Source organism: Myxocyprinus asiaticus, chromosome 48, assembly GCF_019703515.2.
Source record: "Myxocyprinus asiaticus isolate MX2 ecotype Aquarium Trade chromosome 48, UBuf_Myxa_2, whole genome shotgun sequence".
NCBI lineage: Eukaryota > Metazoa > Chordata > Actinopteri > Cypriniformes > Catostomidae > Myxocyprinus > Myxocyprinus asiaticus.
In genome coordinates, this window is record NC_059391.1 from 25,806,031 (window position 1) to 25,831,549 (window position 25,519).

Genomic DNA, 25,519 nt, shown 5'->3' on the forward strand with positions numbered 1-25,519 from the left:
TTTAGTTTTAATGTGGACAATTTTAATAGATTGTTAAATTTCGAAAAGTGCTTTTTGAATTTGACCACGTTTTGAACTGTCTCCATATTTAAGCAGTTGTTGATTGTTCCATTGGCTGTGACTGTTCTCAGGTGATACTCCTTGAAACAAAAGAAAATATCTGTTTACTGATACCAATTAGTTAAGGATTGGCTAATAGGACTGAGCGGTATCGAGACCAGTGGCAAGAGGTGATGACCCAATGATGGGTAAGACTCTCCAATGGCAAGAAGGGGGGAGGGGGGGGGCAACCTAAGGCAGGGCATCACCGCCCTTGTTAGCCTGCCCAAGAATGGGTGAGATGGGTTTAAGGAAGTGGATGGATGCTTTTAGGTCGGAAGCATCAAACGGGAGGTCTAGAAAAAACCTGCCTGAAAATTGTGAGTTCCACTCAACCCGGCTGCATTTTAATAACTGCTTTACTAAAACAACTTATCACAGTTGGTGTTAAATACCAAGCATTCTGTCACTGTGCCATTAGGGGATCATACTCTGTGTAGAAGATTATTTATAGATTGGTTTTAGGGGTAAAGTTTTGAGAACCGTTGCAAACAAAGGAGTGCCTGACTTATTGAAGTAATATTAAACAAACCTGGGAATGTTTGTATGATGAAGAATTAAGATTGAAAAATGATTTATTACTTTTACTTATGCTTTTATTGAACTCATGTACATTTTAATATTAATGAAGAATGGAAAAATAAAACATGGTGGTGACTAAAGATGAACAATGCTTGTCTTGTTTGTTTATAACAATTTAAATAGAATTCTTTAAGAAATGGGGTACACGATTGGCTAAAATTAATATAATGATTGGAATAACAATCCTTGTGGAAGGAATAATATTATGTTGTGTGATACCATTAATAAAATCATTCTTGATCCGTGCAACAGTGAAGCAGATGACTTTGATCAATGTGAACGGTCCAATGCAATGACACCTACTCTGGATGGACAGAAAGACCAGATTGGGAGGAAATTGATACCTCCAGTGAAGATATGTATGAGGAGATGAATAATGAGCCATACCCTGGGTGTAAGTGCTAGCCTAACCTCTCCCCAAAGGGTGTCCCTCTACGATGCGCAAAGTATCTGGGTTGAAGATATCTACACTACAAAAAAGAACTCTTAATATGATGATGAATATTTTGTTTTATGTTTGATATACTCTACATAACTGTGACAACCAAAGACAAGGCTGAACCAATTGCACGCTCATGCTTACAGTATAACATGCTTATAGGTTTCATTTATTGAATGAAGGAATAATGAGACAGAAAATGTTACTACATTCTTAATCAAACTTGGATGGAGACATTTGATTCGGAAATCTCCACCGGAGTGCGGTTGCATAATCTGGTCATTGGTGGTGAAGCTGTGTGACTTAACTAAGTCGCTAGAAAGCATAACTGAGGAGGCTGAATTATGAAACTGCACTCTGAATAAGGACAGTGAAGGTGAGACTTATGTAAGTCTCAGAGGGAGGATAATGTAGAATATTTTTATTAAGTTGAGAATAAATTAATCAAGTATAATCAATGTAAATATTGCCATTTTATTCTATAAAGTCTATCTTCTGGCATCAAAACCCCATGACTTCAAGAGTGATGTTTCACAGAGGTGGCAGAAGCCACAACACTAACTACTTTTTCAAACAAGTACCTAGACTGTAGTTTAACTACTTTAATTATGAATAGCTCGTAACTTGGAAAGCTAGAATTTTAAAGTAGCTTCCTGAACGCTGTAACTAATGAACATAAAGGTCTACAACCTTCCCACGTGCCGACAAAGTGGTAAAACCTCAACACTAAGGGTTATAGCATGCCGTTTATAGCATTTAGCACGACTGATCTTACCTTAATTACCTCTCCTGCATTGTGTCCCAGAAACGCAATGGTGTGGTCATTCTCCACAGCTACAGCCACTGCGGTCAACAGGTTCTGTCTGATAAAGATGGGATTGGCCCTCAAGGCAAACTCCTGCCGGCTGGCCAATGGAGATGGGAGAAAATCGGCTCCACACTTATATTTGTTCACAATGTCTTTCTGCAGGGTAACAAAAGGAGTTTGGAAAATAATTTTCTTATTCAGTATTTTCCTGTAAATATATCTAAACATCCTTAAAACAAGATAAGTTTACTTGAGAGGAAAAATGGCCTGAGATATTAAGACTTGTTTTAAAAGAAATCTAAGAAAAAATTGTGACGTATATTCTAAAAGCAAAAAAAAAAGAAGAAATCTAAGCTTGTTTTCCCTTTTAATTCAATGTATTTTTCTTACTTCATTGGCAAGTAGTTTGTTCTTTCTTTTTAAGATTTCTCTGAAAACAAAACTTGTGAAATGTATCTTGTTTTAATATGTTCAAGTACTTTTATTGGAAAACAAGGAATAAAATGCTGAATAAGAAAATAGGCACAATGACACAAGTCCTGTCCCAAAAGACACTGATCAATATTATGAGAGGCTGCTACTTACGTCGTGTTTGACACATGGATCGTTAGTGCTGGACGTGTAAGGACTCTCCACAACTAATTTGCCATCAATCTTGCCGTTGTCCATGTAACAAGCGCTAACGATGGCCAACAGCTTCTGGTTGATGTTTTTAAGGGGGTACATACACAGAGCTGACTCCGTACCCCCTTCCTCTGAGCTAGCGACCAGAAACAAGACTTTATCCCAGGCCAGAACATTTCCGTACTCTCCTGAGTCGGACATAGCATGGGCCAGCTCTTTTCCCGGCTCAGTGACGTAGGCAGCCTGCACTTTGTGGTAGCGATTGTTCGTGCCACAGTTGAGCTGAAGTTCTGTGTATGAGTAATAGTGATTGTCGTTCTCACAGAGGCGAGAAATGAAAGTACAATTTTTATTGTCCGTTCCACCAAGAGTGCGCGAAAAAACAAAGTAAACGTACTCTTCGTTTTTGAATGCAAATCGGAAATCGTGTAGGTATTTGGGTAAAAACGGGACAGCTTGGACAGTTGAAGCCTCAATTATGCTTTCGAACACAACCCATTCACGATAATTCTGCGTGATTCTGGTGCTGATGAGTTTCGAGCTGTCCATGCTTCCGTAGCCCTTCCCAACTAAAAAGACGCTGAATGGTTTATCATCAATTTCAAGTGTGGCCATGACGCCAACCACGGAAACGTGCTCCTCGGTGCTAGTGGCGTAGGTCCGCTCGCCTTTACTGTCGCTGTAGTATATCTGCTCTTTGACATTGGTGAGGTTTAGCAGAGAGCATATTCCTCGATATAAACTCCCACAAACTATCAATGACTCATTCGCCGAATGAACTAGCAAGAGTTTATTGGTGTTATTAGTGTCTTTAAGGTCCTGACAGGTAGACACAGGTGGTGTACAACCCCTCGCATCCTTCTTTGGCCCTGTTTCAGCCCTGGCTTCCAGGTGTAGAGAAGAGTCCAACTGATAAATGGCATTGACCGCACCCAGGTAAACACGCCCCGTGTAAGGGTCCTGTACCGCGTTATTGATGGGCGTGTCTGTGGAAAACTCGTGTATGGGTTCCTCTGAGAAAGCAATGGTCACATGTAGCACCAGTAGGACCACCGGTAACCAGCTCGCCATTTCTGTAAATGACAAAACAAAGACACAGCAAGGTAAAATGAAAGAGTGCTTTAACCTCAAAGCTGACAAAAAAAACAAAAAACTGTTTAAGTTTTGTGGCTTTTAGTCTGTGTGTGTTAGTTTTGAGACTATCTATATGCTAGAGTACTCCTAAACATTCAGCACGTTTATATGCACAGTTATAATCGTAAGTGGTTTTTGCATAGTCAAGCCTTTATCTGTCTTTCCAAGTATACATGACACAATTCATAATCGAATATTTGAAGGAAGGTCGTCAGCTAAGCATCTGTTAAATATACATCGCGCATCATCGTTGTCTTTCAGATCATGCGCAAAACACCCAGGCCAGTTTGGTCCAATATAGCACAACGGTCGGGTTCCGGAAATAAAAAACCCATTCGTTTTCTCCATAGGCGAACTGATTTTTAATGATAACCGATAAACCTTTAACCTACCGTTATTTTAACGTGATTTAAAAAAATAAAATAAATTATGCTTAAAAACTGTATTTCTCGTGAAGAACAACACTATCCCTGATCCTGTAGGAAAAAGGTTCATCCAGTCAGAGAATCGCAGTGAACAAAGTGCGCCAAAAGAGCTCTGCAGCCATCCAGCACATCCACTTCCATGATGCACTATGAATGATGAAATCGAGTCAGCCTCCCTTCACTCTCAAAAAAATACTTATATACTTATAATCAACAACAACATCATTGTTTTTAATTTGATTACATCATTCAAAACGCTTCATGGGATCGCAGTTCATTTCCGCACTGAAGATGTTTAGCGTATACTTTTCTGCTTCAAATCAAGTTTTTAATGTTGTGATTCACCTTGGAGCTGGTTTGTTTGGTTCATGGCTTAGAACTCTTTTATGAAGGATTTATGAAATCCCTATGTAAGAAATAAATGGGAAAAATACTTTGGGTGAAAAAAGTGGATGGGCACTTTTGCGCTCTATTAACATGTAAACATGCTTGACGAAGCTGAGCTACAATCACATTATCAAGGTCTGTTAGTCCAACTTTGCAAAAATTGGACCACGTTTATATGACATTTTGAAAAGACAAATTATTGTTTTACTCCGACTGAAATTGAACTTTTAAAGAGCATGTAAAAGTTATGATTTACAAAGTCATCTTTTATCTTTTTATCTCTCTAAATTTCTCTACAGTCTCTCATGGAAAAAACCGACCAAAATTACTGATGACTCTACACAGAATTTTGTCCAATCAAATACTCTCTCGACCAGACCTGGGCAACTTACGGCCCACGGGCCCGTGGCTCATTTATCCTAAAAGCATTTTTTTTTTATTGGATATTTCAGTTATCTTGCATTGAGACCTAACGTGCTTCCACAAGCGTTTAACATGCTCAGGGTTGCCAGATAAGAGACACAACACCCCCAATTTCAGATTTATACTTGCGCAAAATGGAAATATTCTGCCTAATGTTATACTTATTTTATGCAATGTGGCAACCATGCACGCGATTGCGCTCTTCTAGCTCTCGCTTTCCCCTTTGAACAAACTGTCCAAAAAGTGTCCATTGTTGAGGCTGCTTGTGATGTTTGGTGCTACTAAGTTTGCAGGTAAACCTTCTCAGTGATGAAATTAAATATAAAAGTAGATCTATGCATCACTGACACGCGGAGGGGTAATCACTGACACGCGAGCAAAAGAAAGCGAGTGACGAATATGTATATGTATTTTTTATTTGTGCAATTTAGAAATGTTTAAGTCCCCTCGCACCTGTATGTTAATCTAACTCTTGCAGTAATCATTTATCATAGTCATGCAGCCTTTTTTATTCAGTTGTGTGCTGAATGGTAAGTCAAACCATTGACGAGACCCGCATAATGACCCTTTTAGTGTGTAAACGGGTAATGTTTTGAGAATAAAATAAAGTAAACTCACCCGCTTTTCGACAAACATTAAAAGTTCTATAATTCTTGATTTTTTTATTTTTATTAAAACAGACCCCTGATGTAGAGTGTTAAATTGAATAATAAATTAACAGGGAAGTAGAACCAAGTAGTTATGGTAAAAAAAGATAAATAAATAATTGATAATAAGCTCAGCCTTTATTCAGTTTTTTTTAATGCCTGATAGAAAAGTAACTACCTTTGTAGAGCAATACAATACTTTAGGCAATTGTAGAATAGTCCCATTAGTCACATATACACTTAAGATTGAGTACACAACTACTTCTGGGCTTAAAAGATACAAAAACCAAATTAATGCGGAACTTTGTATCTCAAAAGGAATACAACGTGCCCCCCAATGCACTACTTAAAGCCCGATGTAGCCCCTTTACCAAAATAGTTGCCCACTCCTACTCTAGACTTAGGCCACTTCCACACTAATACATTTTCGTTTGAAAACGCATCTTTTTATCTACATTTTGGCCTTCCATCCACACTGAGACGACGTTTTTGTCAGTGAAAACTGAGCTTTTTAAAAATTCTCTCCCAAGTGTATAACTTTGCGTTTACGTTAACTTTGCGTTAACGTAAACACAACGTAACAAAGTTAGCATAACGCTGCATTGCGTTTACGTTTGTTAACTTTGCGTTTGCGTTGTATAACTTTGCGTTTTTGTGTTGTAATGTGGACTGGGAAAATGGATATTTCTGAAAACTATGACGTATTTGTTGTCATGTGACGCAGTCATGTGATCAGTTCAACCAAAACAATCAAGATGGTGGCCCATGTTATAGCAGCGCTATTGTGCCTGATATTCACTTTTGATAGCGTTGTTAAAGATAAATGTTACTTTGTACAACCTTCATATTGCATTCCGTCAAAGGCGAATTTCCTTGGAATTGGTGTCCAGTGACGGAACACGAGGACAACTGCGTTTCAGACCATACATGCAATGGCGATTTTTCGCATGCGCAGTAAGGGGACTTAAGATGTAGCCTTAGAATGACCCTCTCCCTAAAACCACCTGAAACCAACTATTAAGTACAAAAAAAAAAAAAAAAAGACGAGCCCTTCAATATGCCCCACCTAAACTTCCTGTTTAAAAGGAACTAGGTCAACACAGGAAAGAAAACTATTAAAATGATGCAAACACACAAATGCACTTTTCTGCCTCAATAGTAGCGAAAAAAGTTAAAGACCACTACAGTTTGGCTTGGCTGCTGTGCTCAATTTTTTGTTTCTCTCCCAAAGACTCTCTTTAAATGAAAAACCCTGATGAAGCTCCAACCTGGGGTGCTGTTTTATGATGTTAACCTGCCATTCCCTGGAGTTCCATTGACGCAGCAAAATGATAATGCACTTGCCCTGAGGGTTGAGTTAATTTTGGCTCTCATATTCATTTACATAAAAACCACTGCCCTTCTTTTGGAAAACTTCATATTTTTTCTCTCTCCCTGCTGATCACGAAGCTCATTTATTACAAATTCCATTTCTTCAGCTTAACGTAGCTGCCCTTTTTAGTTCATACCCTTAAACAATTATTTTTAATTTGGAATGGAGTTTTAAATTGGTTTGCTTGGCTCGCCCTCTTTTTGGGACACATGTACTGTAGATAGAAGGTTGCAAAGACAGTACAAGTGTGATTGATGTCGTTGAGAAGAATAAATCAAAAATTACCTATTTAATAATTCAATTGTTTCTACATGACAGCAATGAGATTAAATAGATGGCAATTGGAAACTTTTGTGCCTTTCAGATGTTTGTCCCGAGAAAAAGACCCTAGTAATCTCACGTGTCTCATAGAGTTTCAGAGGACATCTCAACAATGCCTCAAACTTTGCCAAGATATCAAAGTCTGCAATCAAAACTCAGATTTCAATACAAACTCAAACAATTTTCATCAAATTCTCCCAAAACTATATTATCTTAGCTGAAAAAAAAAAAAACAGCTTGTCTTAACTGGTCTCCCAGCCTGCTCAAACTGGTCTGTTGGTTGGTTTTAGGAGTTTTTTTGGGGCACTTTTCAGGTGGTCAGACTGGGAGACAAGGTGGCAAACCAGCTAAACCACTTGAGCACCAGCTTGGCCAGCAAACCATAGTTGACCAGCAAACCATTTTAGGCTGGGCAGGTATGCTATCCACATTAATTTTACAGCTCTTCACTATTCCTGTATACCCAAAACGGTCTCTTTTGTGTCTATTTTTATTGCTTCTAATGAGTTTTAGGAGACACATCTCATTCAAGTTAATACTTAAATGAGAACTCCATTTACTCCCCAAAGTACGGAAAGGGCACCCTCTGAGCAATCACATTTTTTCTCTGAGATGCTCGGATTTATCTTGCAATTGCGACTGGAAGAGCTGTTCCTAAACAAAGACCATCCGAGTGCTGTTGCCTCCAGGTGCTTGAATAGAATCATATAATATTTAACCTTTAATCTAGGAAGACAAATTACTGTATTTAGTGACATCGTTGGACCTGAAAGGACATTTCAGCAGCTCTAACTCAATAGTAAACTCATGGACACAAAGGAAATGGGACAAGGACATATAGATCAGTGATAGAGACTTCGCTTAACAATCGCACATGTATCTTCAGAGATCCAATTACCCTGACATGTGTGTTGGTAATGCAGGACAGAAGGTCAAGACATACTGGCCTGTGTCCATTAATTCTGTTATAACAGCAAGTGCGGAGAGAAGCCTTGGGAACCTTAGCCGTCTTTCTCAATTAAGGACGATGACAAAACGCAGAGTTTGGACGCTAATTTATGGGGGATTGGGGGGGGGTTGAATTACATGGTTAAGCAAGTATAAAGGTGAGGTTAATAAGTGGTTCTTGTTAAGACGAGCATCACTATTACTGTTGGTCATACTTAAACTTTGGTATGCAAGTCGTCCCACACAGTTTGTGCAACTGCTTGTTGAAGAGAGATGTGCTGTTCCTCATCTAAGTGATCAGACTTACAATTTTCACCTGGCAGACAAAAAAATCTCCTAGATTTTCATTGATGGAGGAAACCAAGCCATATCTAGTGACTATAATATCACGGAAACTTGGGAGTGGGCTCTTTTGGATGGTTAGCAACTACCTGGAACACCCTAGCAACTGCTCAACGATGCATTAACAACCACTCAGAACACCCTTGCAACTGTATAGCAACGTGCTGACAACCATTCAGAACACCCTAGTAGTCAAATAGCGATATGCTAATTGCCACTCAACACCTTAGGATATAGCACCACTATAACAGTCAATAAGAACACCTTAGCAACCATATAGCAATGCAACGGCAACCACCTGGAACACCTCAGCAACTTATAGCAATGTGCTAATAACCATTAAGAACTTTTGCAACCACATAACAATGCATTAACAATAACAATCAGTCAGAACACCCTAGAAACTGCATAGCAACATGCAAACACCCACTCATAACACCCTAGCAACAGCATAACAACGTGCTAACAACAACTCTTTAGTAGAACACTTTAGCACCCACATAGCAGTGACTTAGCAACCACCCACAATACCCTAGCAACTACACAGCAACGCAATGACAACCATTTAGAATACCCTAGCAACAGCATGGAAACACACAAACCACCACTCAGAACACATAACTAACCATATAGCAGCGACCTAGCAACCATCCAGGACTCCCTAACGTGATGGCAGAGAGTTTCGCACAGGCAAGCATTACTCAAATTTTCTTCAGAAAATGTTACATTCTAGTTGGAATTATGACCCCGTGAACGAAAGTAAGGCTTTCCAATCATGTGCCAATGATGTTTTAATTACCAGAATGTTATCACAGGACACAACATGCCTTCACTAAACATGTCTTTTAAAATATATCCAATACTAACTGCTGATATGGGTAAAAATTATTGGCTGAAGAAAGGAAAAATAAAAGACACAAACAAGCCTTCTCACTCTCTTGTTGAAGCAAGATGAAAGACAAAAACCATTTTATTAAAACATGCGGAGGGAAACTTCTTTGAGAGAAAAAGCTCTTTAAACTCTGACTAGGGCAACCGAATTCCAGTTCATCTCTCTCATTGTAGATTAATTTGATTATGCATGCAAATCGCTCACATCCAGCGCAAAAACTGTCTGTTGCCATACAAATTCCCTCAGATGTGTGGTTATAGGTCATCGCGTGAGGATCCAGACTCCCGTTCCCGTGCGACAGGCTCTTTCATCCATTTCACGCACCGTTAATCCTGCTGCTAATCCTGAGATTTGTGCAGGTTCAAAGTGCTGAAGCTCGGTGTAGCAGTACTGGCGCAGCAGGACTCAACACCAAGCAGCTCAGCGCAACTGTGGCCCACTCCATAGGGGCCCAGCGCCAAACCAGTGTTCCATCAAGGAAGTGTTATTCATTTCATTAATGAAAAATGTAATAGAAAAAAAAAAATGTAATTCAAAATGTTCTGGTGTCAATAGCCACCGTCAGGACAACAAACCTCTCAAAAATTATCACAGAGCAGCTACAGAATTAGCCCAGGGCAAATATGGTCCCAAAATGTGTCTGATTAATAATAAAGAAACTAGCGATTCACTAATGAAACAAAAACATCTGGAGAAAACCAACAGAAGAGCCAAGGATGTTGAATTATAACTGTACTGTAGTAGAGAGAGGGTTACCTTCAGGAGAGCACCAGATAGAAAAGAGGACTCATTAGCGTAGGTTCATTATTGTCTGAGAGAGGTAATCATGTTTTCTCCACAGTCATGCGAAGGGACAAAACACATCAAGTTCAGAGCTGAATTACGAAACAAGTTTCAGCAGAGAAATTGTCTTGTCAGATCTAAAATGTTTTCGTATTCACTGTGTGCTAGTTCAAGGCAAGAGCACACATATGTTTTACATGGGACACTGTAGATTACAGGTTCTAGAGGCTTCCAAATTCACAAAAAGACAAATCTAGAAAAGATAGCAGGTATTCAAACACATAACACAAAAGCTACGGAATTAGCAGGTTAGTGCAGAGTTAAACATAAATCTGTACAGATTTCACAAAGTTCTACACTGCTTGTGAATATATTAAAGAGAAAATCATCTTGTCAAACACTGTTGACCCAGGGCTAGATGTAGCTCATAAGAGTCAGTATATCGGCCCACGCTGGAGTCACTCTGCCTGGATCGCCTCTATCCGCCTGATGCCTGCCTTGACTGACAGCTCCCTGATCATCTCCCTGATTTCAGAACCTAATTATCCAACACGTCTAGGCGTCAGTCTGCACTATCACCCATAAGATCAACAGCAAAATGGACAGAAATAGATTGGGAGGACACTAGCTAAAGCATAACTAATGTGATCCGAGTCCCACCAGCACCAAACACAGGAGAGAAATATAATTAAGGATTAGATGTCAAGTCTGTTTGGATGCGTGCTGGCTGCTTATAGTCAAGCTGATGAAAACAGAAGCTCTATTTTTGGAGGAGATGACCATACGATGACAGGAGGGGTCAGGTGTGTTCAGTAGCCACTGTCCTCTTGACACCTGCAGTGGACAAATCCAGGTGCGTAAAGAGATAAATGTGTGCAAGAATTGCTTGCATGAGCAAAAATGTAACAATCACCTTTGTATAAGAGGAAACCCTTGCAGTATCACAGCCTTCACACATTATATCTGACCTCTTTGTGTTGTGGAGCTTTTGTTTGAGTTTGTGCTTTTTGGACGGAGACATTCAGAAGTGCTGAGGGGACTGAAATGACCCTATGCAGCTGCTCGCAAAGAACTGCACAGGAGAGTGGGCGGATAAAACGTTCGCACAGCTCAATACTCAAAACACTGATTTTTCTCAATACTTAAAATATTCTCATACCCTTAATACTCCTAACATTTGTGTTTCTCAATTTGAACAAAAATCTACATTCTCAAAACCGTTTCTATACTCAAAATACTCACTACAGTCAAAAATCTTGCAATTCTCCAAATACTCACAATCCTCAAAATACTCGCGATACTCAAAACACTTGCATTTCTCAATAATCGAAACCCTTGCAAACACTCAAAACACACACAATACTCAACACATTCATAATACTCAAAACACCTGCAATACTTAAAATGCTTAGCTGCATTTAATAAAACTCAAAATATTCACAATACTTAAAATTAGTGGTTGACCGATATGGGTTTTTAATGGCCGGTGCCGATATCCAGAGAGCAGGGTGGCCGATACAATGCCGATATATCACACAATATAATATAGTAAATAACATAAACATAAAATTGCTAAAAAAAATAATAAACTCTTATTTAGCACTATATTTACTCAATTTCACACAAAATTTTGTAAAAAATGAATCTAAAAAAATAATATTGTATTTTAAATGGTAGATAGCAATTTCTTCTGATTTCTGTTTAGTCATCAAATTTAAGTAATTTATTTGCACATGAAGAAACTGTTAATATATTAGAAAGAAGGAAATAACAGTACACACAGTAGTCCAGCAACCATGGATGGCATATTTACAGACGCTTTTATCCAAAGCGACTTACAGTGCCCTTATTACAGGGACAATCCCCCTGGAGCAACCTGGAGTTAAGTGCCTTGCTCAAGGACACAATGGTGGCAGCTGTGGGGATTGAACCAACAACCTTCTGCTAACCAGTTCAGTGCTTTAGTCCACTACACCAACGCCACTCCTCGCATATCCACTTTAGAAATCGCATTCTCAAAAAATACAGAATCAAACCAATTGTACTTACAGTGCATAGTGAATAAGACATTTACTCAGCACACGTGAAGTGATTTTATCTTAAAGTTGCACCAGAGGCTATTTAGCAGAGACAGGCCACTTCTATGCCACTTCCCAACGGTAGCCAACAGTCAATGGATGTAGATAGGAAGTCCTGCCTTACAGCTAAAAGAGCCAATCACCTTTTAGATTCAGACATCACCTGTCAATCAACTTGAGAACATGCATGCACATTAGCTATAAAAACTGGGAAAATTGTGATTTTTTTTTTTTTTTTTTGCGTAATCTTACCTCAGATTACGCACAAAAAACCCCAAATCTCACCATTTATGATACCATTTACTGCTGATTTGAAATATGTTCTTTGATTGCAATATTGACCAACCATTTTGGAGATTTCGGTTTTTCCCCATTCAAGTAGATAGGAGCTGCACTCTCATGACTGGAAATAACCTCCCGAGAGCGTTCCAAACATGGCCGACAGTGGACTGACTTGCTAGAAAGACTTTGGTTGCACTCATGCACTCCAGCAAGCAGCAGCAATCTCCTGTCAGTTTAAACGGCCTGGATCGCCTTCCTGGATTGTGACCACTGACCATCATGATTTGTGAATCAGAGGACTTTTTGATCCTGATCCTGAAGTTTTGATTCTGGCTGATAGAATACACGCTTCAGAGGAAGATATTAGATGAGCGCTCGACGGGAAGAAAACGCTGGATTTTCATGAGGTTCGTGAAAATAAATATGATATTAGTTTTATTGATATTTGCCTTTTTATCATTAGACAAGACAGTTACAGGGAACTGTTAAGGAGAGAGAGGGAGAATAAAACAGATGAGCACTTTAACATTATGAGCTCAAACGCATCTGCCGCAGGTCTCATACACGGACCGTTTAAATGGGACACCGGTCTATTATTGTAGTAACATGATGCACGTAACAACAAAACAAACCGTGACTGGTTGCTTACATGTCTCAGTCACTTCACATAAAAGCAGGCGATTTTGCCACCCTCAAGTAAAAAAATTAAATAAAATCGGCCAATGCCGATAATTAAAAAAGTCAGAATATCGACCGATTTAACGGCCTCGGCGACTTAAAATACTTGCAATCCCTTTGTACTCAAAAGACTCACAATACTCAATGCACTGACAAAACACTTGCAATTTTCCAAACACTAGTTTCTCAATATTCAAAATAGATGCAATACAAAAAATACTCACAATACTAACTGGCAATACTCAGAACATTTGCACTTCTCAATACTCAAAACACTCACGACACTCAACAGTACTAAATACACTTGTGTTTCTCAATACTCCGTACCATAAATAACTACAATACTCATAACACTGACAATACTCAAGTATCCCTTGCTGTATTGTAGGTTTCGCATGTTATATCTGACCTCTTTGTGTTGTGGAGCTTTTGTTCTGAGTTTGTGCTTTTTGGTCGAAGACTTTCAAAAGTGCTGAGGTCACAAAAATGACCCTGCTCATCTGCTTGTGAATGACTGTGCTGGAAGCTGGGCAGACAGGCGGGTGTCTCTGCTCATTTAGCGTGGTGACATTTTGTGGAGATGTCCGTAAAACACTGTAAAATGCAGACGCGTGTGTGTTGATTTTCAGGAAAGGTCAGGGCTGTCTCTTTGGAGCTAATCATCCACAGTGCTCAGTGCGCAAACTCTCTTGAAACCACAGCATGTGTCCCAAGCAGCCGTAAGCGCAAATCTTCATGTGCATGCATTTGTGAACGAGTGTGTGTGTAGCTGTGTGAGAGTGTAGCATGTTTGTGGATTTCACTGGTTGGAGTTTTAATGCTAGTTATGATTTTTTTTATTTTATTGTAAACAGGGATTTTTTTTTTTTTTGACAGAACAGTAGAGAACAGACAGGAAGCTTAAGGAAATGGGATAAGGACACGACATAGACCAGATTCCAGTCTATGCCCCCCATATGAGCAGCACAGTTGTATGTCAATGTGTGCTGACCGCAAGGCCACGGCTCCAACTAGTTATTTTAACTGTGACTATAAACCTCCATTACCACCCTCTCAAAGCACATTAGCTACTGTAAACTTAAATAACTCTCAAAACACTCATAATACTCAATACTCAAAACATTCACAATACGCAAAACACACAACAATAATCAAACCTTAAAAGGCCCACAATACTCAAAACACTCGATTCTCAGTACTCAAAATACTCAAAACACAATACTCAAACTTCAAAACACTCACAATACTCAAAACACACAACAATAATCAAACCTTAAAAGGCCCACAATACTCAAAACACTCATAATCCTCAATACTTAAAAATCACTCACAATCCTCAAAACACTCACAATTCTCAGTACTCAAAACATAATACTCAAACCTAAAAAACTCACAATACTTTAAAACACTCATAATACTTTGTAATCAAGACTCACAATCCTCAAAACCCAAAACACTCATAATCCTCAAAACACTCACAACTCAACACACAACAATCCTTAACTCAATACACTCACAATCCTCAAAAATTAAAAACATGTCACAATACTCAAAACACACAGCAATAATCAAACCATAAAAGGCTCACAATACTCAAAACACTCATAATCCTCAGTAATCAAAATAGTCACAATACTCAAACCTCAAAACAATCACAATACTAAAAACACACAACAATAATCAAACTTTAAAAGGCTCACAGTACTCAAAAAACTCCTAATCCTCGATAATAAAAACAGACAATACTCAAACACACAACAATACTCAAAGCTCACTCAATACTCAAAACCCTCAATCCTCAAAATCATCAATACTCAAAATGCTCAAACACAATACTCAAATCTCAAAACACTCACAACACTCATAATCTTCATTACTCAAAATACTCACAATACTCAAACCTCAAAACACTCAATACTCAAAACACACAACAATAATCAAACCTTAAAAGGCTCACAATACTCAAAACACAACAATAATCAAACCTTAAAACGCTCAATACTCAAAACACTCAATCCTCAAAACCCTCTATCCTCAAAATGCTCAAACACAATACTCAAATTTCAAAACACTCATAATCCTTGATACTCAAAATACTCAAACCCCAAAACACTCACAATACTCAAAACACACAACAATAATCAAACCCTAAAACGCTCAATACTCAAAACACTCAATCCTCACTCGCAATACACAATACTCAAAACTCACAATACTTTAAAACACTCATAATACTTAGTAATCAAGACTAACAATCCTCAAAACCCAAAACACTCATAATCCTCAATACTCAAAACACTCGCAATACTCAAAACACAGCAATCCTGAACTCAAAACACGCACAATCGTCAAAACACTTTAATTCCTGAAAACACCTCAGTCCTCAAAACGTAATACTCACTCACAAAGCTCAAAATACTCAAAACACTTGTGATCTTCAATACTCAAAACAATCTTCTTGTTTGAATGCTCTCTCTCTTTCTCTCTCTCTCTCAGTTCTGTTTAATGTCTCTCATTAATGTGTAGAGACCACAAGGATTAGCTACATTTAGGTGGCTATGTTAAGCAGCAGCATCACAAGCTGATCATTTTGTTTGTATAGTAGTTACCTAGCAGCGGTTTGACTGACAGCTCAGGAGCACTGAGCATTTCATGCTGTCGGAGACTCTGAAACCAGATTGAGGAGAAAACCTCCTGCGTTGCCCACTAAACGTGACAATTCACTGCATCAAACGCTATATAACACATTATAAACAGCTCTAGTTACAGTGCAAGAACAAATACCACTGCTATTATTATTGTTATTGAGCAAATCAAGTGTTCCTGAGAAAATGGGTGAGTCTTTGATATGTTATTATGCTGTGTAATTACTATTAACACGCACAGGCTCTCTTGATCCTGGTATTCCAGTGGAACAGCAGTGTGCATCACTGTCATTGACCCGCAAAGCTTTTATTGGTTTATTTATTTAGCAGCCGGCGGGAGGAGAATCAGATCTCTCCAGCTCACATTGTGCTTACATTCCGTGCAAAGATGTTGATGGCCAGTTCAAAGCTCTGAAAGATGTTAAAGGCATGCGCTGATGTGTTGAAGCTGCTAAACATGCACATCTAGAAGAAGAAACACTCAGACTGTGCAGAGTACAGTCACAACACGTCTCTGACCTTTGACCCTGGCTTCACAAGCCAAACAAAAGCTCTTCTCCCTGGTTTTCTTAATAGGCTATACAATACATTTATATTAAAGAGCAACTATTATGGTTTTTAAACATGCCTAATTTTGTTTTTAAGGTCTCATATAATAGATTTACATGCATCTAAGGTCAAAAAACACTTTAATTTGCTCATAATTTAAATTGCAGCGTTACCATTTTTTCCCAGTGTCAAAAATGACTCGTTCAATGATCCGTTCTAAAGGATTCATTTTAAACTCCTCCTTTCAGAGAGCCTACACTGCTCTGATTGGTCAGATGTCCCAGTCTGTTGTGATTGGTCTACCGCTTAGTGTAGTGTTTGAGGGCGGGTCAAAGCTGTTCGTGAGCAGCCAATGAAGACCAGAGGTGGGTTTTTTGTTACCAAATTATGTTGGTTAGTACAGGAAGTAAGTCTGGAATTACTAATGACTCATTTCAGATGTTCAGAATCGGTTCTTTCTTTTGAGAGTCAATAACTCCATTTGTCGTGCACTTTTATTTTTGAAACTTTGCAGACTTTTTTACATTTGCAAATAGCTATATAACACACTACATGAAAGGTCATATTTGAAAAACCATAATAGGTGCTCTTTAATAATGTTCTGATAGAGGTTTGTGTTTCTTTACATATAAAAGCATACCCCCAATTAGTTCCACACAGTGAGGTATAGATATTCTGGTACTGATTAAGAAAAAACAACAACGTTGGTATCAGATCGGGATCGGCCGATACTGAGAGTTTAGGTATTGGAATCGGATCTTGAGAGAGAAAAGTGGTATTGGTGCATCCATAGTTCGGAATGGGACTCTAGCATCCCACTTACTGCATAATGCACAGTTTATACTGCACAGTATATTTCCTACTACACTGGTGACCAAAAGTTTGGAATAATGTGCAGATCTTGCTCTTATGGAAAGAAATTGGTACTTTTATTCACCAAAGTGGCATTCAACTGATCACAGTGTATAGTCAGAACATTAATAATGTGAAAAATAACTATTACAATTTGAAAAACTTTTTAAATACTTCAAAGAGTTCTCATCAAAAAATCCTCCACATGCAGCAATGACAACTTTGCGATCCTTGGCATTCTAGCTGTCAGTTTGTCCAGATACTCGGGTGACATTTCACCCCACACTTCCTGTAGCACTTGTCATAGATGTGGCTGTCTTGTTGGGCACTTCTCACGCACCTTACAGTCTAGCTGATCCCACAAAAGCTCAATGGGGTTAAGATCCATAACAATCTTTTCCAATTATCTGTTGTCCAATGTCTGTTTCTTTGCCCACTCTAACCTTTTCTTTTTGCTTTTCTGTTTCAAAAGTGGCTTTTTCTTTGCAATTCTCCCCATAAGGCCTGCACCCCTGAGTCTTCTCTTTACTGTTGTACATGAAACTGGTGTTGAGCGGGTAGAATTCAATGAAGCTGTCAGCTGAGGACATGTGAGGCGTCTATTTCTCAAACTAGAGACTCTGATGTACTTATCCTCTTGTTTAGTTGTACATCTGGTCTTCCACATCTCTTTCTGTCCTTGTTAGAGCCAGTTGTCCTTTATCTTTGAAGACTGTAGTGTACACCTTTGGATGAAATCTTCAGTTTTTTGGCAATTTCAAGCATTGTATAGCCTTCATTCCTCAAAACAATGATTGACTGATGAGTTTCTAGAGAAAGCGTTTTCTTTTTTTCCATTTTTGACCTAATATTGACCTTAAGACATGCCAGTCTATTGCATACTGTGGCAACTCAAAAACAAACACAAAGACAATGTTAAGCTTCATTTAACGAACCAAATAGCTTTCAAATGTGTTTGATATAACGGTAAGTGATTTTCTTGTACCAAATTAGCAATTTAGCATGATTACTCAAGGATCAGGTGTTGGAGTGATGGCTGCTGTCTAGATTTGATCAAAAATGACTTTTTTCAAATAGTGATGGTGCTGTTTTGTACATCAGTAATGTCCTGACTATACTTTGTGATCAGCTGAATGCCACTGTGGTGAATTAAAGAACCAATTTCCTTCCTAAACAGCTAAATCTGTAGATTATTCCAAACTTCTGACCACCAGTGTATATACAGAATGGAAACAGTATGCAATATGTAACAATAAATGTTGAAAATAGTAGTATGCTACACTGTTGTTACATGACCATCTTGTTGCATGTTTAAAGGGATAGACAGGACACCCAAAAATAAAATTCTGTCATCATTTACTCACCCTCATTTCATTCCAAACCCGTATTACCTTTCTTTTTTCCCCATGGATCAAGGAAGAAAGGAGATTTGAGGCAGTCTGTTAGTCTCAGTCACCATTCAGTTTCATTACATCTTTTTTCCATACAATGAAAGTGAATAGTGACTGAGGTTGCCATTATATTTAACATATTTTTGCGCTCTCATAAACATTTTTACGGTCTCATTTGTGTTCCATGGAAGAATTAAAGTCTGCATCCCTTTTACATTAAAATATATATATATTTTTTAACTTATGCATGGTGTTAAACAATTAATTAATTGCATAAAGCAAACAGCAAAGGATGAGTCAGTAGATTCACATTAATTGTACTGTAAAGCTAATGACTCCCAATTATTTCCTGTCTACAGTACACCAGTGTCATTAAAATTGGTAGGAAAGGCCAAAAATAAATTTCTCTCACACTGCTATGAAACAGAGCCATAGTGGAACTTATTTTCTGTTTCAACTGACTTTATGGATGCAAAGCTACATCATTAGAGACAATAAGCTGTGTAATAGATTTAACTGCGGAGTCATAATGATAGCAAGTGTTTGACAGAGGGAAGGGAATAGGTAATGAGAAATTGCAGGGAGAGAGAGAGGCATATAAAGGAAAGGATTGGCGTATGGGATTGGTGAGGAACTCTCTATCGTTCCATTTTTGTTTGGTCCTGGCCAGCTGTGTCCAGTAAGTCCACACACGCGCACGCACACACACACACACACACGTGCACACACACACACACACACACACACACACACACACACACACACATACTGCCCCTGTGGAGTTCAGGCATGGCCAGAAGACCATGCTGGAGATAATCCCAATATGCAGTGTGTGTGTGTGTGTACTTAAACACAGCTGGCAATGGTGTTGAGTGGAACAGTAAACGGCCAGATGAGCTCGCACACACATTTTAGTCACAGTCTAGTCCTCAGGCCAGTTTGTCCGCTGGCCTGGATGCCATGGCAAACCACTCGTGTGCTCTGGCAAATGAAAATAAATGAAGAAGGAATCGGGATAATTACTCATATGGAAATTCAATGGAGACTGTGACAAGAGCTTCTCTGTGCTGTTCCAGACCTGTTTAGATCACAGGAGCTGTGTGAATGCCCCTCTGTTTATATTTCTATGAGATATAAGTGTGTGTGATCTTTATTTGCTTGAGCAAACAGGTTCATGTAGTTTGACTGGTGGAGCATGGCATGGTTGTGGGTTTGAGGGCAGAATGTTAGCCTCAGTCACCATTCACTTTTATTGTAAGGACAAAAAGAGGAGCGTCAACATTCTTCAAAATGTCCCTCTTGTGTTAAATGGAAAAAAGATTGTTATAAGTGTTTGCAAATCACAAATAAGTCAAATAAGAGTTTCTAGGTGAACTGTCGCTTTTATGGTTAGGGTAAGATTTGGGGTTAGGGATACGATTACAGTTTAGTTTCATAAATGGTCAGGGGTGGATTGGGGACGAAGCTTTGCATTGTAAACATTAGAGCATTTCTACTTAGTCCAACTCATCCATTTAAAAAAGCAAGGAAAATCCTTGTTTCAAAAATATTACCACCTTAAAGGAAAAAGGTCTGAAGACAGTGACATGTGATCGATTTCAATCCACTTTTACAATGAAATTTTAGAAAATAAGCCCATCTGAGACATTAACTGCCTTTTTTGTGTTGGCAATGCTTTTAAATAAGTGGTAGAATTTCCCTCATTAATAAAAAGCTCTGTTGCCAAATTTGATACTACACTATCCATTCATATCTCATGTATAAAGAAATTTTGTAAGGGCTCAGACGAGCTTTGATGACATCAAAGCCAGGCTTTAGCTGATACGGTACTGTTAGAATCTCTTGCGCTCACTGTCCAGCTCAGATAACCTTGCTTTTCTGCCAGATGCTCGCTCTCATTCCAAACCATTAATCTCTGCAACCTTCTGCTGAAAATTACACCACCCTGAACACATACACCACCTGGATTATTACCTGGGCCATCGGACAGCTCATCCAAGCCCTGGTTCTGACAAGGTCCGCTTCCAAAATCATCATACAGCCACTCTGGCTTGGGGTGACCAATGCGTCCGAGGGCCAAGCTGCACAAACATCCATTTTCAATTCGGGTCCAAATGGAAACTGATGATTCAATCGATAAATGAAACTCTGGATGGAGTTTTTTGGTGGGAACTGACTCTAGACCCATGTAGAAACGAGTGAGTGATGGAGAGAGAGAGAACCAAAAAGAAGATGTCAACATCTAACAGTTTACTTCGAGGAAATATTGCAAAATGAGATGAAGCTCAGCGCTAACGGAATCTCTCTTTACAGCTTGACCGATAAATATCCCAAACTGTTTTTTCTCTGGTATTAATAAGCACAAGACACGGATAAAATAGAGAAAGGGACCATGGCTGTCAAGATTACAAAAAAGCACCATAAATATCATAAAAGTAGTCCATACAACTTTTGCGCTGTATTCCATGTCTTTAGATTTGCATGACGAACAGACAGAAATTTGTCGCTTTTTCGAAAATCTTCCCCTTCGAGAACTAATGGGAGAACTAATGGCATTTCAGTAATTACATCTCTCAGAAAGTTTTAGAAGGGTATGACATATTGATTGGATTTTGGTCTTGGCAGACTAGATCTGCTAAAGTGCTGCTGCTGCAAAGCGAGTGTGAAGACTTGCTACTGCTTGAACATTAACAGACATACTGAGTTAAGCATATGGACATGCTGCTGCACAATAAGACATGCATACAATCCCCATGTAGTAGATATAGACAAGTGTAGCTGGGGAGGAGGAGGGATTCAGAGAAAAACTCATGCAGTGTGCTGCAGTGAAACCAGCTTATCTGCAAAACTGAGCAAAGAGAAAGTACACAAGTTGATCGGCTAACCGATTAGATGTCAAAGGACCCATCTGCTTACATCATGTGAGTAGATTGGCTTAACATATCACGTGAGTGAGCTGATTGGCTAACAGCTAAGTTCAACGAACCTATCAGCTTGCACCATGTAGAGTTTCATGCCTGAACTTCAGTAATTTTTAAAGTCAATTCAGAATTGCTGTAACGAGATGGCAACTCTGAGATCCTACTCGGAACTTTTCACATCTTGGGACCTTGGAAGTTATTCGTTTCTATGCCATCACTCAGAGGCAGACTGGCCATCTGGAGAACCGGGACTTAACCTGGTAGACCGGCCACAAAATGGGGCTTTGCCAGTTGTGGGCCTCGATATGATGAAGGGGGCACGTTAAGCTGTAGGGGGCCGCGAAATGGTGCCGCGATATGCCGAAGAAGACCATGATATGCCCCCCACACACACACACACACAGTCGACAACTGGACATCACCCAGTTGGGAGTCTAACTGTGTCGCAGTGAGTTTGTTCAGTGGAACAGAGGATAATGTATCTTCTCGCAGATAGGGGGTATCACTTTGTCAATATGATTGATGTAACAGTTTCTGCTCGTTAGAGCGACACGTTAAGCAGCGAAAATCATCTGCAAAGGTACTTGAGATGCAACAGGCTCTACAACAGAGCAGGAAGACAAGCAAAAATTGCTTTAATTGATGCTCGACATAAGAGAAAGGTGTCTGTCTGTTAAACCTCCACTGCACTTAAGGAGAAGGTGAGAAACAGAGAGAGGGAAAGAGAGACTGAGGTGTGCGTAATGTATTCAGATAAATCACAGCAGCCTGCTAATCTCCTTCTTTGTCCTCTCTCACTGAGGTGATAATTTTCTCTTTTATAAACCTGTATAATCCATAATGGAGCTTGGTTAGGGAGAGAATCAGTATAAGTACCCTTATTAGGGGAATTCAGAGGCGTAAATAAGTTAGTCTCGCGGCGAGGGTATGGGGTGAAGGGTATGAAATTTTAATGCGCTATGGGGGGACGGTACACAGTGTTTCTCCAGCACGAGTTAGCATTCACTTCCATCAGAGATTCTTTTGGATAAGGTTTTCATCTCCCAAAAGATCTTAGTAGGGGTTTTCCAAAATCACACAAATGTTTAAGAAATCTATAGACAGGGAAATTTATTTTGTAATAAATGCAAGCAGAGTACGGAGAAACTTTAGATATCTATCATGTAAATACCATGGTATATATATCCAAATACCATGATATCACCATCACGCCACACTGTGTGAATACGTACATTATTTGAGATACAAGTGTTCAACAGAGTTTGGCTAACATGCTAAAGCTAGCAGCAAAGCATTCGAAACGTCACTTCCGTCAGCTGAAAAACAGTGAATGCTTCCATGTAGTAAAAAAACAAAAAACCTTAGTGTTCCATTTGGGATGATACTACACTTTGAAAATGTATACACTACATGGCTGAGTGCATAGCCTGACCAGATGAAAAGTACCCTAAACCTCTCTTAAACCAGCAAACTAGATCAGTCTGACCAGTGGAAACCACCCTGGTGGCCAGCTAAGACCAGCAAACCACGATTGGCTGGTTTAAGATAGTCTTTTTAGCAGGGAAAGCAAGAGAAATGCAATTTATAAATATATGTAATTGATAAATTCTTGTCTGCATTGAATAACATATATCTTAAACATTTTAAATGGACTATTTTACCCAATATAAGTGTGAGCTACAGTATGTATTTTCAGACTTTCAAGAGGATGAGGTTCCCTAGATATAAGTGTTGCGGAGATTGGCTTACATGCTAAAGCTAGCGGCAAAGCATTTGAAACGTCACTTTTGTGAATGCTTCCATGTAGTAAAAAAACATTAGTGTTCCATTTGGGATTATACTACACTTTGAAAATGTTTGGACTACACAGCTGAGTGCATAGTGTATATTTTAAGTGCGTAGTGTAATTGTGTGGTATTTTGGACACTGTTTGGCTTTAACCAGGCTACGGTGGTTTGATTTTTTTTATTGCTGGTTTAAGTTGGTTTAGCTTGTCTCCCATCCAGGCCAAGCTGGTCTTAGCTGGTTTAACTGGTCTTTCAGCCTTCCAAGCTGGTCTTAGCAGGTTTAAACTAGTTTAGCTGGTCTTCCAGCCTGGCCAAGTTGGTTTTAGCGGATTTAAACTGATTTAGCTGGTCTTCCAGCCTGGCCAGGCTGGTCTTAGCGGGTTTAAGCTAGTTTAACTGGTCTCCCAGCCTGGCCAAGCTGGTCCAAGCTGGTTTAAACTGGTTTAGATGGTCTCCCTGCCTGACCAGATGAAAAGTGCCCTAAACCCTTTTTAAACCAGCAAACTAGATCAGTCTGACCAGTGGAAACCAGCCTGGTGGCCAGCAAACCACCATTGGCTGGTTTAACATCGTCTTTTTAGCAGGACAAGCGAGAGAAATGCAATTTATAAATAAACGTAATAGATAAATTCGTTCACCAATGGTTCACCAACGAGGTTCCCATTTCAGTCAGGAGTAGACAGTAGACAGCACGGCAGCTAACAAAATTGTGGAAAAGAGCCAGAAAGTTCCATCCTTACTGAGACAGGAATGATAAAATGCTAAAGAGGATAAATGATCTTTGCAGGTGCTAAATTTGTTAATTGCTTTGACTAAATGCACTTACTACTTCTGTCGGTCATGCTACACACTGTTTTAATTATTCACACCAAAGCCTAATTAGATGTATCCATGCAACCAGAGGCAAACACAACCTCCATTAGAGTGGAATCAAAGCTCAAACAGTTTTCTAGATGTGAGGTCTGTTCTTGTAAGCATGTAGGCCACATACATCACTATGTTGTGCCTGCTAGCATCACACAGAGAATTTCCACTCTTGAAAAGCACCAGCCGCCACTGATTTGGTAAGAACTGTATCAGGGTGTAATCAGCATGAGCACAAAATTTCAGTGCAAAGCTGTGATGAAATAAAAGATCTAATTAAGCAGACAGCAGAACTGCTGATGTAGGACAAGTTATAACCTTTCATATGTTGATGAATATGGATTTCAAGGCACGAAGGAGGGCAGCATTGGATCAGCACACTGATGGAAATGCCTTTATAAATATCAGCCGTGACCAATGCTCATGATCTCAGAACGCGACCCCCGGTGCGAGGCTCATCCGTGGTTCAATGAAGAAATTGAGGCGCTCGAGACAGAAGAATTGAATCAACACGACTAATTAAGTGCACACATTCAATGTGCTCTACACTGTTGCGTATGGAGCTAAATTTGTGACATAAAGCGTATGGAAGTTCAATATGTTCATAGCAGAGCTGGGCAGTTTTTCCAATTTTTCTGATTAATTCGAATTTGCGTTTTGACCCGATTTTTTATTTTCCTTAAATTGAGAAATTTAGATTTTGCCAAAAATATAGCAAACGCTATAGTTAGATACGCTGTAAATCAATCAAAGGCTGAATAAGGAAGAGAAAAAGAATTCATAGCACTTGTCTAATGGCGCTCCCGATATGATCAGCTACACGTGTGCGGCGCTCCAAATGAACGTGACAGGTTAACAACATGGAGACAGCAGTAATATTTCCAGTGCGATTGTACACAATGTGATTGTAGCTCAGCTTCGTCCATCATGCAGGTATACACCGGCTTAAGATCATAACTGGCCTCGGCGTGTGCATGTTGATGAACGATCTCCTTTCTTTTCTTTTTACCCATAAAAAAGCATTAGTTACGTGTCAGTAATGGGCGCTTCATTTCGAATCATGGAGAGGCTATATATGGGAGAACTGAAAAAAATCTAATTGTGAATAGTCCATAAATTTGATAAAAATCGAGATTTCGTTATTTTGCCATATCGCCCAGCGCTAGTTCAAAAAACTCCTGAAGCAAGTGTACTACTCAGATGTAGGACTTTCATAGCTCATGAGACTCACAAGATTGTTTAATTT

General features: G+C 39.2%; 1 protein-coding gene across 2 annotated transcripts in view; it reads right to left on the bottom strand.

Moving 5' to 3' along the window:
- LOC127437269 (plexin-B2-like) overlaps window positions 1-25,519 on the bottom strand; it is a 241,364-nt gene that overhangs the window by 64,096 nt on the left and 151,749 nt on the right. For both annotated transcript variants that reach the window (XM_051692093.1, XM_051692094.1), the window contains exons 3-4: window positions 2,514-3,625; window positions 1,896-2,084 (exon numbers count right to left, since the gene is read on the bottom strand). In XM_051692093.1, the coding sequence (XP_051548053.1) occupies window positions 1,896-2,084; window positions 2,514-3,625 (1,301 nt within the window). The remainder of the gene's footprint in view (window positions 1-1,895; window positions 2,085-2,513; window positions 3,626-25,519) is intronic.